Here is a 14,340-nt window from a genome sequence, read left to right as displayed (position 1 = left end):
GAAGTTCTGGCACAAACTCAAGTCCGAAGACTTAAATGGTTTTCAAAAAGCTTTTCAAATTCTTCTGAATGTTCCGACGTAATTGAATGGGATGTTGATAATAGAGAGATGTGGACACCTTTCAATTATTTTTCAGAGTACTTCGACGATAACTTCTGGAGCTTAGTTTCAGAAAAAAGTAATATGTATGCAATTCAAAACAACCGCAATTTAAACTCCACTCCTTCTGAGTATAAAAAGCTAGTAGGCGCTCATATTGTTGCGGCGTGCATGAAACTTCCAAGGATACGTATGTATTATCGACCTCAAATAAAAGTCCCAGCCATCACACAAATTCCCAGAGACAGACTTTTTAAGTTGCGAAATCACATGCATTTTGTTGACAACATGTCAGTTACCGAAGAGGAAAAAAAAGATAAACTTTGGAGAGTTCGACCAGTAATAGACGTTTTATTGAAAAGGTGTAGATTGATTCCCAAGCCAAAAAAATGCAGCATCGATGAGCAAATGATTCCGTTTTCAGGAAAAACAAGCCTTAGGCAATACGTAAAAGGCAAACCAAATCCAGTAGGATTGAAAAACTTTGTTCTAGCATCGCCTGATGGTTTAATACTGAACTTTTTTATATACCAAGGAGCAAACACGTGGCCCGATGGAAAGCCGAATAAACATTTGGGAATTGGTGGTACTGTTGTACAAAAACTTGCTACAGATCTCAGTGAAGGTAGTGAAGTATTCATTGACCGATAACATTCTCGAGCATTTGTTGGATAAAGGAATATTTGCGACTGGTACTATTCAACTCAACAGGATACCTAAGGAACTTCGATCAAAGTTATCAAACGACAAAACTTTATTAAAAAAAGGAAGAGGTAGTCACGAAGAGTTCGCTAGGGAAGATGACAAATTGTGTGTTGTCAAGTGGATGGATAGCCGCTCTGTGCTTATAGCTTCCACGTCAACTGGATCGTTACCCCTACAAACCGCTCGACGATGGGATAAAGTAAACAGAAAGTACATTAACGTTGATTGTCCACATGCAATTTCAAGCTACAACAAATACATGGGAGGAGTAGACTTAGCGGATAGGTACGTCTCTTACTACAGGATTGCAATTCGCACCAAAAAATGGCCTTTGAAGGTGTTTTGGCATTTTATCGATGTTGCCGCGTGCAACTCCTGGGTTATGTATAAAAAAGACAAATATGCATGCGGTGAACACAAAAAAAATATCATGGATTTACTCGATTTTAAATTCTATATCGCCGAATGTTTAATTGCTGATGCTATACTGGAGAAGAGCGCAGAATCGTCATCAGAGAGTGAAGATGAACTACCGCAAAAAAGGGCAAAAAGAACCATAAAACCTCTGCCGCCGAAAGATGTGCGTACAACGAAGAATAAACATTTACTTATTTGCGCAGTTTCTGATAAAAATAAGTTTATGCGTTGTCGTAAAGAAGGATGCAATCAAAAAACACGCTTTAAGTGCATTTCCTGCGACATATTTCTATGCATCAACAATGATAGACATTGTTTCATGGAGTTTCACTCTTAATTGCTCATTATTTAAATATTATCTAGTTCTTTTTCTTATTTTAGCAAAGTATTCATCAAAGATTTACTGTTATTTATGAATTTAAAACAAAAACGAGATTCATTCCACTTGGTTACAAATGTCCAGCCAGCTGCACCTGTCTTATCTTCGAATCCTTTCATCGCATATGTCCTTGAACAAAATTTTTGTTTTAATGTTAACGTGGCAAGCTTAAAAAAATATTTTTGTCGACTTCTAACTTTTTTTCCCCCCTTGGGACTGAGGAGGATATTGGTAAACCCCCGAATTCGGTGTTATATTAACTTATAGTTCCCGGCCACTTACATAAGAGCGTTTTTAAGGTGGTTGCATTCGAAGTTCAACATTTTCAAAAACAATAAATGCGATTTCTCCAAGTTTAACTAACTTCACGTACATACATACAAACATACGTTCATATTTAAACTAGTATAACTGCAAGGCAGCAATACACACTGAAATGTGTCGAAATGGTATTTTCATTGTTCGGTTCGAGGAAATGGTAGTAAGCATGTATCCGATTCTACTTGCGTAACAAGTTTACTTGAAAAATAATCGATTTTTGAGACTCGACCTTTATTTTCAGAATCGTTCAAGAATCGAGTCGGGGCATTTGATTTAACCTCGCGAGCAAAAAGGCACAACAAGATCGAACGATTATTTATATTAAATTTGATTTCTTGTCAATATATTTATTGAAACAGCACCTAGCGCCTGGTGAATTTAATTAAAAAAAAGGAGTAATGCATTCAATTTTACCCATATATAACATAAGGGTCCAACATTATAAGATCACAGATTGACCGATTTTTCAACAAAACGTCAAAAATAGAAACAGGAATCACATATTCGGTATATGAGAGTTTGCAAACTTGTGGTCCAATTTCGATTTTTAGAAAAGTTCTTTCTGATTTGTAAAAAATATATTTCATCGTCTCAAGGTCCAGTCATTTCAAACATCTCTAGACGTACGGCTACACTAAATAACTCGAAAGCAAAGATCGACCTCAATTTACTCATTTAATATTCCAATTTTTTTTATCACAAAAGGAAAATTCAGTAACTAGTAATGGCCACGAGTTGTATTCTAAGACTTGCTCTTCAGACGGATTCCAGTTCGCCGAACTGCTTCATGGAAAAATTAATGGCGAAAATATTTAGGTTCTATGACGAGCAGTCTCTAACCGATGTGACATTTAAAGTTGCAAGACCAACGGCTCTGTAAGTACTACTTTGTCCTCAGCTGACATAAAATGAATTAGATTAATATTTATAACTTTTGGATTGCACAGCGTACCCGCGCATCGTTTGATACTCGCAGCAGCGAGTCCCTACTTCGAGAACCTTTTCAATGGCGATCAAGGGAATAATCCTATCATCGAGATAAATGATGTAGATGGCGATACTTTTGAGCGTCTAATAACATTTTGTTACACCGGACAGGCGCTGATTACCGTTACCAATGTTGGTGTCATGCTGAAAGCGGCAATCCTGTTACAATTGGATGATGCCATAACCGAGTGTGTGGACTTCCTGATGGCTCATATAGATGAATACACATTACACGATGCGTATATGCTTGAGCGAGAAACGCGATGTGAACTGCTTAAGCAGAAATTCATCGAATATGGAACGAATAATTTCATGGATATGAGTATAAATATACACGTAATGTCTCACAATAGCGGTTTTATTTCTGATAATACTAGTCAGCCTAAGCGATGAATTTCCAAGTTTCGATGTTGAAGAAATGCAACGTATTCTGGAATCTGACAATTTGAATATAACTAGTAAGGAAGATGTTTTCGATGCCATAAGATGCTGGTTCAATCACGACGTTCCTGCGCGTCAAGAGCAACTGCCGCTTTTAATAGCTTGTCTCCGGCTTACCCAATTCGATGCGCACTTTCTGTTGACCCGCATACAACCGTTACCTGGTTGTGAGTTGCTGGCCTTCAAGGCGTTATCATGGATCAGTAAGCCGGAAGCACGAACAAAGATAAACATGCGATTTACAGAACCACGTGCTGCAAATTGTGGTGAGAAAACATTGCTGGCATTTAGCTCATGGGTAAGCGCATACTGTGGCTTATATCTAATTATCTTAAATTAATGTACGTAAAATATTTTTGGAATAGATTAATCCCAAGGTGTTGCAATATAACAAAGCTGAGGATAACTGGCAGGAATATGCGAGTATAAATTTCGATTACCTATATTATAGAACCATTTTAAAGGATGATAATATATTATTTACTGGCGGTGATACAAAAGGTGAGAGAATAATATCCAACATCGTCCGCAGCTGGAATATACGGAATAAGACATGGCAAGATTTGCCCGCCATGAAACAAGCAAGATGTGGACACTGCGTTGTCGAATTAGATGGTAAAATCTACGCGATTGGTGGTTTTGATGGCCAAAATGCTCTGTCGTCGGTGGAAAGGTAAATACATATGTATAAATCTGTAATGAATTACCTGACGATGGCGATCATGAGCTTTAACAATTAAAGGCTGACTTTAAGTTTAATGGTGAGGGAAGGAGAGAATTCAATGAAATGTTATGATCTGATTGAATCAGATTTTAGAAAACTTCAACTCTTTTACATTGTCAACGACTTGTTTAAAATAATTCTAGGTTTTTAATTAATAGACTACTCAGCGTGACGAAATGTGAATTCTGATGCTTCAGTTTAGAGATTTGCATTCTTTTTCATTTTTTATGTTTATTTCCAGATATACGACTTCCGATGGTTGGAAGTTAGTGAAGAGCTTGACTGTTGGACGATATGACGCCAGTGCAGTGACTTTGAATGGCAAAATCTATATAATGGGCGGTTTTAATGGCACCAAATTAAAATCCGTCGAATGCTACAACCCGGATTCGAATACTTGGACTTCTTGCGCGGATATGACAGAATGTGACCGTTTACCTGTTGTAAGTTAGACTAAAAATTTATTGTTAATATTAGTAGAACGTTCATCAAGTCCTAATTTGGAAGAAAGAGGAAGAGTCGAAAAAGGGTATATATCGACTTTACTTAAGTTATTTAAATATTAACATTCGATTCCTCGGATTTTTTTTACTATAGGCGGATCTACGTAACCGGAATTCATATCCTGTCAGAGTATTCCAATTAATTTGTGAATGAGATATCCGTTACAATAAGAAATTTGATTCACCGTTGCAAGTCTTCCATAAAGTTTTTAAAACCAAGAAAAGTAGCTCCGCTTCAATAAAAATTACCAAAACTGTCGAACTGAAAATAGTCACTGATTTATTTAGTCGTCCTCTTAGCTTTATTAAAACTAAACACAACGTTAATTGCTACTTTTTATATTACAGGCAGCTGTACACAAAGGTCACATTTATGTTGTTGGCTGTTGCTCTGGAAACGGTACAGTTGAACGCTATGATCCTCATCAGAACAAATGGTTACAGGTATGTATATTAAGTTGATTTTTGCCAATCGCTTGATCTCAAACTAAATATTCTTGAAAACGTTTCGCAGATTTGCTCTTTGGAAGTTGGTTTTCGTCGTATGTCTTGCGCATCGCTAGACAATAAACTATGGGCTATTTTCTCCTCCGTACTTGGTAACAAAATATCTGTATCAGTCTATGATGAGGAAAATGACCGTTGGGAACAGAAATGCTCATTACCCGGAACTGTTTTTCATTCCTGTTTTGTTGTGCCTGTAGCCTTACTGATGCCGAATGAGTAAAAAATTCTAATAAATATTTTTGTTTGTAATAAATTCTCTTATAAGAAATACCAAAATATTTGACTTTCTTGCTTTGGAAAACGCGGCTTATATTTTATATGCTGCACAGGTTTTAGTTAATATCCTCCTACATCTCTATGCTTTCAGAATCAGGACAAGACATACACTTCGTTTCGTTTTGTAATTCTTTCCGGTTTCAAATGAATATTTTCAATATGTTTCAATAATTGAAATTGAGAATTTTTGTATGCAGTGCAATATGCAAACAAATATCAATAATACAACCAAATATTTTCGAAATTGTTGAATAAATTAAAAAATTCATTTAGGAAAAATATTGTTGTGTACGGTGTAAATGAAGCGTACAAGTGTTTGAGGAGATATGAAAAGGGAGTAACAGAGAGTGGTTCGATTCGCGTTGCCCATGTGAAAGGAATGCCGACAAAGAACAATAAAAGTTGTTAGTCTGAAGTAAAGAGTAAACTCTTATCTCTTTCTCTCTCGCCTCCTCCTTTTAAAACCTATCAATCAGAAGACTTCCAATACAGAGAATGATATCTTCTTGCTTTCGCAGAGGTTTTAAAAAAGGTGAGCGTATTTCATCACAATCAATATCAGCGGATTTGAAAATATAATAATTGCGTGAATTAATATTACTCTCAATGCAAGTATTTACTTAAGCCAACAGATTCGCCTTCGAGCAATGAGCAAACGCCTGCATATTTTATTTAAAGATATTTTCCTGCAACAACTGTTATACAGTGGAATTCAATTTTTTAATAATGCCTGAGATTAAGGTTAATAATGCTTTAAAAGGCAAACATATCTATACAAGTATGTTACATACTCATTTACATAGTGAAATGTTTATACCCACACAATAATACGCTCCGTTCAAGTTGTTGCGTATACGACATGGTGGTCCTTGATCCAATTTCAATCTCGCTTCAATATTGTATGTAGCAATATCTACCGGGCCCCAATGAGACACTGCGACCGTTGTATATGCGCGGCAGACCGTGAATTTGTTAGACGTTGAATAACGATTATTTTTGTAAATTAAATAAGGAATATACATACATATGTACATATATGTATTACGGTTAGTATTAAAAAAATTGTAAATCAATATATAACAGCGTTTCTGAATATAGTGGGATTTGGTTTTTAAGCTCTCTGCGTTTTCGCCTCTTGCGAACCAGAGATAAAGAGATCCCCAACTCTCCTGTCACTGGAAATGTGAGAGCCGCTCACCTACCGAACTTTGACAGTTGACTGGATTGGGTAGGTCTTGACGTTTTACAATTGGAATGACTGGAACGGCCAGATTGAAATTATACCAAAAATATATGTATGTGAACGGAGGAATTTGTTGCCGCCGTTCAAGATCGCTAATAAAAAAAATTAAAACAATGAAAATCAAAAAAAATGTGAAATTTAAATATATTTCATGAAACGTTTTGTAATTTGATGCATAATCGAATTAATTTTCAATTACAAATGATTAAAAACATTTATTAATTGAGAACTAACAGGCTCAATTCACCTTATTAAGTATTGAAAGATCAATAGTTAGTGTTTTAATATACCATAAAATCATAAAAAAGGATTTAAATAGTTTCGCCATATATTAAAAGTCCAATATATAATAATTTGCAATCGTAATAAATGTTGGGTATTTTAATTTAAAATGCCCAAAAATTCTTATTTTGTTCGATCTGGCCAGAATGGAAAATGTTATAAAAAACGCTTATTTTGAGGCGCTCTCACACTGGAATAAGTTGGGCATCCCATTATCCCTGACAAAACTGTCTTCGAAGTTTTCTCGTACGAAGTCTTATCTGTCTGCTGCTTCACTTAGTAAGCGAGGTGCCGCACTTGGGTCATGGATAATATGTTCGAAACTCTTTGATTCGAGAGAGAGCTGTCAAAACTCGCATATTTTTATAGTATTTGCCAATGATGCCACTGCTGAAAAATATATATTGATTGGGCATTTTATATTAACTTTTGAGTATTTTGCAATTTTCACACTACTATTCATAAAAAATATCACAATTTGTATGCCAGTACTAATGAGTACGCAGATATGATAGATAATACATTTTTAATAATTAATGTAACTATTTAAAATATGTAATAAACAGTACGATAAAACAACTCATAAAAAACATCGCATATTCAAGAGAAATGGTTTCAATACATACATATACTATACATATTTAATTACTATAATTTAAAATATAATTTACATATATGTAACTATATTGCATATATATTCTGACAACAAACTTCTTTATTATTGAAATTTTCGCTAAATTATATAAAACACTACATTAAACACTTGTAAAAAGCATATATAAATGTTAAAATGCAAAATCATTAACTAATTTACATAAAAATTTATTTTCGCACAGTTTAATGAAATTTCATTTCTCACTGAATTTGTCAGTTAATTATAGCGGTTTATTTCTGGCATCCCCCCGCTTTTTCTGATATTGGCTGTTAGATCCATCTCCATCGCTGTCAAATAATCAGGGAACGCGTTTGAGAGAAAAAGAGAGCCAAACCTAAAGTTTCGTATCATCTTATCCATGCTTGGGTAGTGACAGCATAGTTGTTGTTGCACTCATTTGAGCAATGTTGCTGTTTCAATGTTAATAAAAACTCAGCATCGTTTCTGCCGTCGCGAAAATTGAGTTTTTCCCGTAGAAACCAGTTAGCTGATAGAAAGCAAAAGCATACAACTGCTCCCTACGTTTTCACTGCGAGCATAACTTTTGGCAAATTTCGTTCGATACCAAAGATAAAATGATGAAAACTCTTTTCTTACGCTCTCGCTTGTCAGCTGGCAGCGCCCCCTGATCTTTTTTCTGAGCTGGCAACAAAACACAATCAGGGTCCCGTCAATCAGCAGTTAGTGAAAAGGGCGGGATGCCAGAAGAATAACGCTAAAACGAACTGCCAAAATCAGTGCGTTGTTGAAGTTCTGTAAAATTAGATGTCAGTAGTTTGTAAAATTATGTACATGTATATATATGGTGATATACGCCCCACTGGGTATTTGCATACCTCAGTCTAAGTGTGGAAATTGCAAAATACCCAAAAGTTTTTTATAAAATGCACAATCTAATATTTTTCAGCAGTGGCAGCTATCTCTCTTTCTCGATCTAAATCATCGATCATTTAATTTCATTTTATTTCTGCTTAAGCTAAGTCATTCTAAAGGAAGGCACACACGCAACCATTAGTTGGTTGCTTGAGTTGGGCTAAAAATTGCCCTTGTCGCTACATACGACACAACTTTTAACACAATTTTGAGGCCAACTTCCTTTTGAATATTCACCTCTTTGCTTAAACATGATTTCGGAAGATGTTGCTTTACTTATTATTCGAAATCGTTTGAAATCGCACGACCAACCCAAACACTATCCAAATAACACAACCAACTCGACAAAATATCAAACAATTTTGATTTTCATCCAATCAGTTGGCACAACTCATACAACTGTCCCATATACGTAACAATCAGTTTTACAATTCGATGAAATTGCTACAATAATTGTTGCGTGTATGCCTTCCATAAACTCTTTAAATCTCTCAACACAGAGATAGAGACAGAGAAATATTATTATTACGAGAGCGCAAAGAGATCGCTGCTCTAAGTTATCGCTGTACTTAGTAGCTCGGATGTCGAAAAATGTTTTAGCTGCAGTATAGTGCGAATAGCAAAGTGAACCAGTTCAGTTATCATCAATTGCTGCTGTGACGAGTAAGTTTACATTCACACCATATGCATCTACCGGATATCCGTATGTATTTACAAAAAATTAATAAAGAAGTTGATAAGCATAAGTGTGAGTCATTTCGGTCATAGATAATTTGATATGAGTGTTTTTGGTTCGAGAGAGAGCTGTCAAAACTCGCATTTTTTATAACATTTGCCAATGATGCCACTGCTGAAAAATATTAGCTTGGGCATTTTATAAACAACTTTTGGGTATTTTGCAGTTTCCACATTACTACTGCAAATAGCGCATTAGCGATATTATTTTTGGGTGCTCGGTTCCCCAGTAGGCCTATGTCACCCATATATATAAATAATTTTACGAACTACTGACATCTAATTTTACAAAACTTCAAGTACGCACTAATTTTCGCTGTTCGTTTTAGCGCTATTCTTCTGGCAACCCGCCTTTTTCATTAACTGCTGATTGACGGGACTCTGATTGTGTTTTGTTGCCAGCTCGGTAAACAGATGAGGGTTCGCTGCCAGCTGACAAGCGAGAGAGCAAGAAAAGAGGTTCTAATCAATTTATCTATGATTTCGGTTATTGTTTCTACGCTTCAATGTAATAACGGGAATTATACCAATGGTTTGAATAATTTTATAGATTATGAAAGTAAATAGAACAACAAAGAATATTTCTTATGCACTATGCACTACTATAAAATTACTGCTTATCTACATATGTATGTAGTATATTAAATTTGATCTTTATACTCTCGCAACAAAGTTGCTAAGGAGAGTATTATAGTTTTGTTCACATAACGGTTGTTTGTAAGTCCTAAAACAAAAAGAGTCAGATATAGGGTTATATATACCAAAGTGATCAGGGTGCCGAGTAGAGTTGAAATCCGGATGTCTGTCTGTCCGTCCGTCCGTGCAAGCTGTAACTTGAGTAAAAATTGAGATATCATGATGAAACTTGGTACACGTATTTCTTGGCTCCATAAGAAGGTTAAGTTCGAAGATGGGCCAAATCGGCCCACTGCCACGCCCACAAAATGGCGGAAACCGAAAACCTATACAGTGTCATAACTAAGCCATAAATAAAGATATTAAAGTGAAATTTGGCACAAAGGATCGCATTAGGTAGGGGCATATTTGGACCCCCTACTAAGTCTTTTGTACATATCTCGGAAACTACAGGGTAGGCCATTTAAAGTTGACCCATTTCTAAAAAAAAAAGAACAAAAGAAAACAATGTTTTTTGTTCATTTCAAAAATAATTTATTTTGGTCCAAGGGGATTTGTTTCAGCTAATATTTAAAAATTAGATCGCGTAAATGGGCACCTTTAGCTTTGACAGCTAAATGCACTCTTTTTTCGACATTTTCCATGACTTTGGCCAATGTTTCGGATGATATGGCGGCTGTTTCACGTCGAATGTTGGCTTTCAGTTGAGCTAAGGTCTTTGGCTTATTAGCGTATACATTGGATTTCAAATAACCCCACAAATAAAAGTCTGGTGGCGTCAAATCTGGTGATCTCGGTGGCCAGTCAACATCACCATTTTTCGATATCAATCGCCCGGGGAAAAATGGTCGCAATAAATTGATTGTTGGTCGAGCTGTATGGCATGTAGCCCCGTCCTGTTGAAACCAGAAGTTATCCATGTCATTTTCGCGAATAATGGGTATCACAAAATCCGTTATCATGGCTCGATAACGCTCACCATTGACTGTTGTCGTGGCTCCATCATCGTCTTCGAAAAAATACGGTCCGATGATCATATTCGCGCAAACACCGCACCAAACTGTTACTTTTTGGTCGTAAAGAGGCTGTTCTTCAATTAATTGAGGATTTTCGGTGGCATAAAATCGGCAATTTTGCTTGTTTACGCCTCCATTCAACGAGAAATGTGCCTCGTCTGACATGATGAGTTTTCGCCAAAAGTCAAGTTCGTTTTCAGCCATTTCGATGGCCCATTTGCCAAAATTAAGGCGTCGCGGATAATCAGCTGGGTTTAGTTTTTGTGCCATTTGAATTTTATATGGAAACATCTTCAAATCTTTATGAATTATGCGTCGGAGAGTGGTGCGAGAGATGTCTAATTCCTGAGAGCGGCGATAACTCGATGTCGATGGAGTCTCCTCAATACTGGCTCGTACAGCTTCGATATTTCATTAGAACGTCTTGTGCGTTGTCTGGATGCATGACTGGCATTACTGAGATTACCGGTGTTCACAAATTTTGCGTATAAAGACTTAATTGTGTTCTTAACTGGAGCACTTTTCACTTTATTTTTTTTTGCGAAACGCACGTTGAGTTAACACAATTGAAAAGTTATTTTGAATATAAAGCTGAACAATTTCAGCGCGTTCTTTTGGAGTGTACTGTTCCATGGTATAAATTGTCTTCGAATGACGCTTCTAACGCGGTATGACATTAGCCTGGGTCAACTTTAAATGGCCTACCCTGTACTATAGCTATGTCAACCAAACTCTACAGAGTCGTTTCCTTCAGGCATTTACATATACAGTTCAAAAATTGAAGAAAACGGATAATAAACACGCCCACCACCCAAACAAAGGTTATGTTGAAAAACACTTAAATTTCGTTAACCGATTTAAAAAAAAACGTAAGAAACACTAACTTTCACGGAAGAAATGGCAGAAGGAAGCTGCACCCAGGCTTTTTTTAAAAATTGAAAATGGGCGTGGCGTCGCCCACTTATGGACCAAAAACCATATCTCAGGAACTACTCGACCGATTTCAATGAAATTCGGTATATAATATTTTCTTAACACTCTGATGACATGTACGAAATGTGGGTAAAATCGGTTCACAACCACGCCTTCTTTCAATATAACGCTATTTTGAATTCCATCTGATGCCTTCTCTGTATAATACATATATACATTAGGAACCAATGATGATAGCGGAATAAAACTTTACACAAATATGGTATTTGAGCAGAGGTATCCCTTGTGGAAAAATTGTCGTGATCGGACTACAACTTTCCAAGGTCCCTGATATCGAACACGAAGAACTCAGTGCCTAACCTAACCTAATCTAATTTTTCACCGAAAATATCGGTAAATCTCTCAGAATTTAATTCTAATTAATTTTACAGCAAAATAAAAAAATATGTAAATGACGGATAATGAAATCTCGATTATCACTTTATCATGCGAGAGTATAAAATGTTCGGTGACGCCCGAACTTAGCCCTTCCTTACTTGTTTGTCAATATGTTTATTAAAACGGTACATAGCGCCCGGTGATTTTTTTTTGAAAAAAGTAAATAATGCAAAAACACTGAAATATTGGTATATTTAATATTCCACGATCACTGATAAGATTATCAATCTTATCTTATAGATTACTTATAAAACGTTATCAGAAAAAGAGTAACACAGTAACTCACATATTGAAATATGCAAACAAACCGAAACGATAGTTCGAAAACCTTTATATTATAAGTATGCGAATAGGGAAAGTATTGACTCAATATTATCTATTCTTAACGCAATGGCGCATTATTATAAGGAGGGCTGTTGCCTGAAATTCAATCTTATATCTCACAGATTGACTGTTATTTTCAGTAAACGGTAAAAAATGAGCCGTAAAAACTGGGCACTATGTATTCGGTATTTAAGAGTTTGCAAACTTGTAGCCCGATTTTGATTTTTAGAAATTTTTTTCCTGATCTTTAAAAAATATATTTCATCGTCTCAAGGTACAGTCATTTCAAACATCTCTAGACATACGGCTACACTAAATAACTTGAAAGCAAAGATCGACTTCAATTTACTTATTTCAAGCATTTCATTTAATTTTTTTTATTACAAAAGGAAAATTCAGTAACTAATAATGGCCTCAAGTTGTACGCAAAGACCTGTTCTTCAGAGCCATTCCAGTTCGATGAGCCACTTCATGGAAAAATTAATGGCGAAAATATTTAGGTTCTACGACGAAAAGTCTCTAATCGATGTGACATTTAAAGTCTCAAACCCAACGGCTCTGTAAGTATTTCCTTGTCCTCAGCTTACATAGTATTATATAGATTTATATATTTAATTTTTGAACTGCTCAGTGTACCCGCGCATCGTTTGATACTCGCAGCCGCGAGTTCCTACTTCGAGAACCTTTTCAATGGAATTCATCATATCAGTGTTTAAAGTGTACGGACGTGTTTTTGAATTCGCTCCGTGATTCTGATTTTTGCAAAAAGTAAACAAACAATAATACTAAATAAAAATAAACAAACAAATAAAAAACAGTGCATACAAACTTTTAATAATAAACAGTGCACCAAACAAATATATAAAAACAAAAGACAAAACAAAAAATAACAAACAATAATGAGTGCTTCGCAGCCTCACATGCAAAACCGTAGGCATTCCTTAATGCCTACTTTAGCTTTGTCGAGCCAACAAAAACAACGCCTGGCAAAAACAAACGTAACGGCGATGATGAGTCATCGCAGCGATCAGATGAAAGAGAGACTAAGCAAGCGCAGTCAGCAGAAGCAGCAGTAAACAGCAATCGGGCAACAACAAATCAACTGACAGCAGCCACTATGCAGGTACCAGCAAGCACCCGGACAACGAAGGAAAAGAAAATGCAAGGTGAGAATGTACCAAGCAAAAAAGGGCCATCAGTTCAGACTGGTATTGATCGCTATATTAATGTAAAAAGGAAATTGAGTCCTATTAAAACAGCGGTCAATACCAAAAAATTTCAAGCAGGCACACCAAACAGTAAAAAGCCAGAAATTCTTAATGGCAACAGATTTTCCTTATTAAGCAAAGAGCCTAACGAAGCAAAGGGTACCACCACGGTCGTGAATGCCAAACCCCCTCCAATCTATTTGCGTGAGCGTAGCTCAAATGCGCTTGTTTCCAAATTGAGCAATATAATAGGCACAAACAATTTTCACATTGTGCCTTTGAAAAAAGGTAACATAGATGAAACTAAAATTCAAACATACACTGAAAAAAGTTTCATGGATATTGTAAAATTCCTATCAGATAATAACAAGAATTACTACTCTTACCAACTGAAGAGCTCAAAGAGCTAGTTGTTGTAATAAAAGGTATAGAGTCTTCGGTAGACTCTAACGACGTTAAAGAAGCACTAGAAGAAGGTGGTTTTAGCATTAAATCAGTAGTAAATATTTTTAACAGGAACAAAGTCCCACAACCTATGTTCAAAATAGAATTGATGCCAGATTCTAATAAATTAAAGAAAAATGAAATACACCCGATTTAACAATTTAAAATATCTTCTCCATCGCAGAATCACCGTT

General features: G+C 35.9%; 1 protein-coding gene across 1 annotated transcript; it reads left to right on the top strand.

Moving 5' to 3' along the window:
* The first annotated feature begins 2,339 nt into the window (after positions 1-2,339).
* On the top strand, positions 2,340-5,104 carry LOC105224464 (kelch-like protein 5). Its single transcript, XM_049450971.1, has 6 exons — positions 2,340-2,797; positions 2,869-3,230; positions 3,286-3,647; positions 3,715-4,022; positions 4,315-4,602; positions 4,671-5,104. Exons 1-5 carry the CDS (start codon positions 2,646-2,648, stop codon positions 4,523-4,525), a joined length of 1,395 nt encoding a protein of 464 aa, XP_049306928.1. The 5' UTR covers positions 2,340-2,645; the 3' UTR covers positions 4,526-4,602; positions 4,671-5,104.
* The last annotated feature ends 9,236 nt before the right edge of the window (positions 5,105-14,340 follow it).

Source organism: Bactrocera dorsalis, chromosome 3 (assembly GCF_023373825.1).
Source record: "Bactrocera dorsalis isolate Fly_Bdor chromosome 3, ASM2337382v1, whole genome shotgun sequence".
Classification (NCBI taxonomy): domain Eukaryota; kingdom Metazoa; phylum Arthropoda; class Insecta; order Diptera; family Tephritidae; genus Bactrocera; species Bactrocera dorsalis.
Note: the sequence above shows the minus strand (reverse complement) of the source record. Positions and strands in the feature narration are given on the sequence as shown.

Bases quoted from the DNA above. Each gene is read 5' to 3' on its own strand.
- LOC105224464 (XM_049450971.1), top strand. From the start codon at position 2,646: ATGGCCACGAGTTGTATTCTAAGACTTGCTCTTCAGACGGATTCCAGT. The intron at 2,798-2,868 runs GTAAGTACTACT...TGGATTGCACAG, and splicing joins GTTGCAAGACCAACGGCTCT to CGTACCCGCGCATCGTTTGA. The intron at 3,648-3,714 runs GTAAGCGCATAC...TTTTTGGAATAG, and splicing joins TGCTGGCATTTAGCTCATGG to ATTAATCCCAAGGTGTTGCA.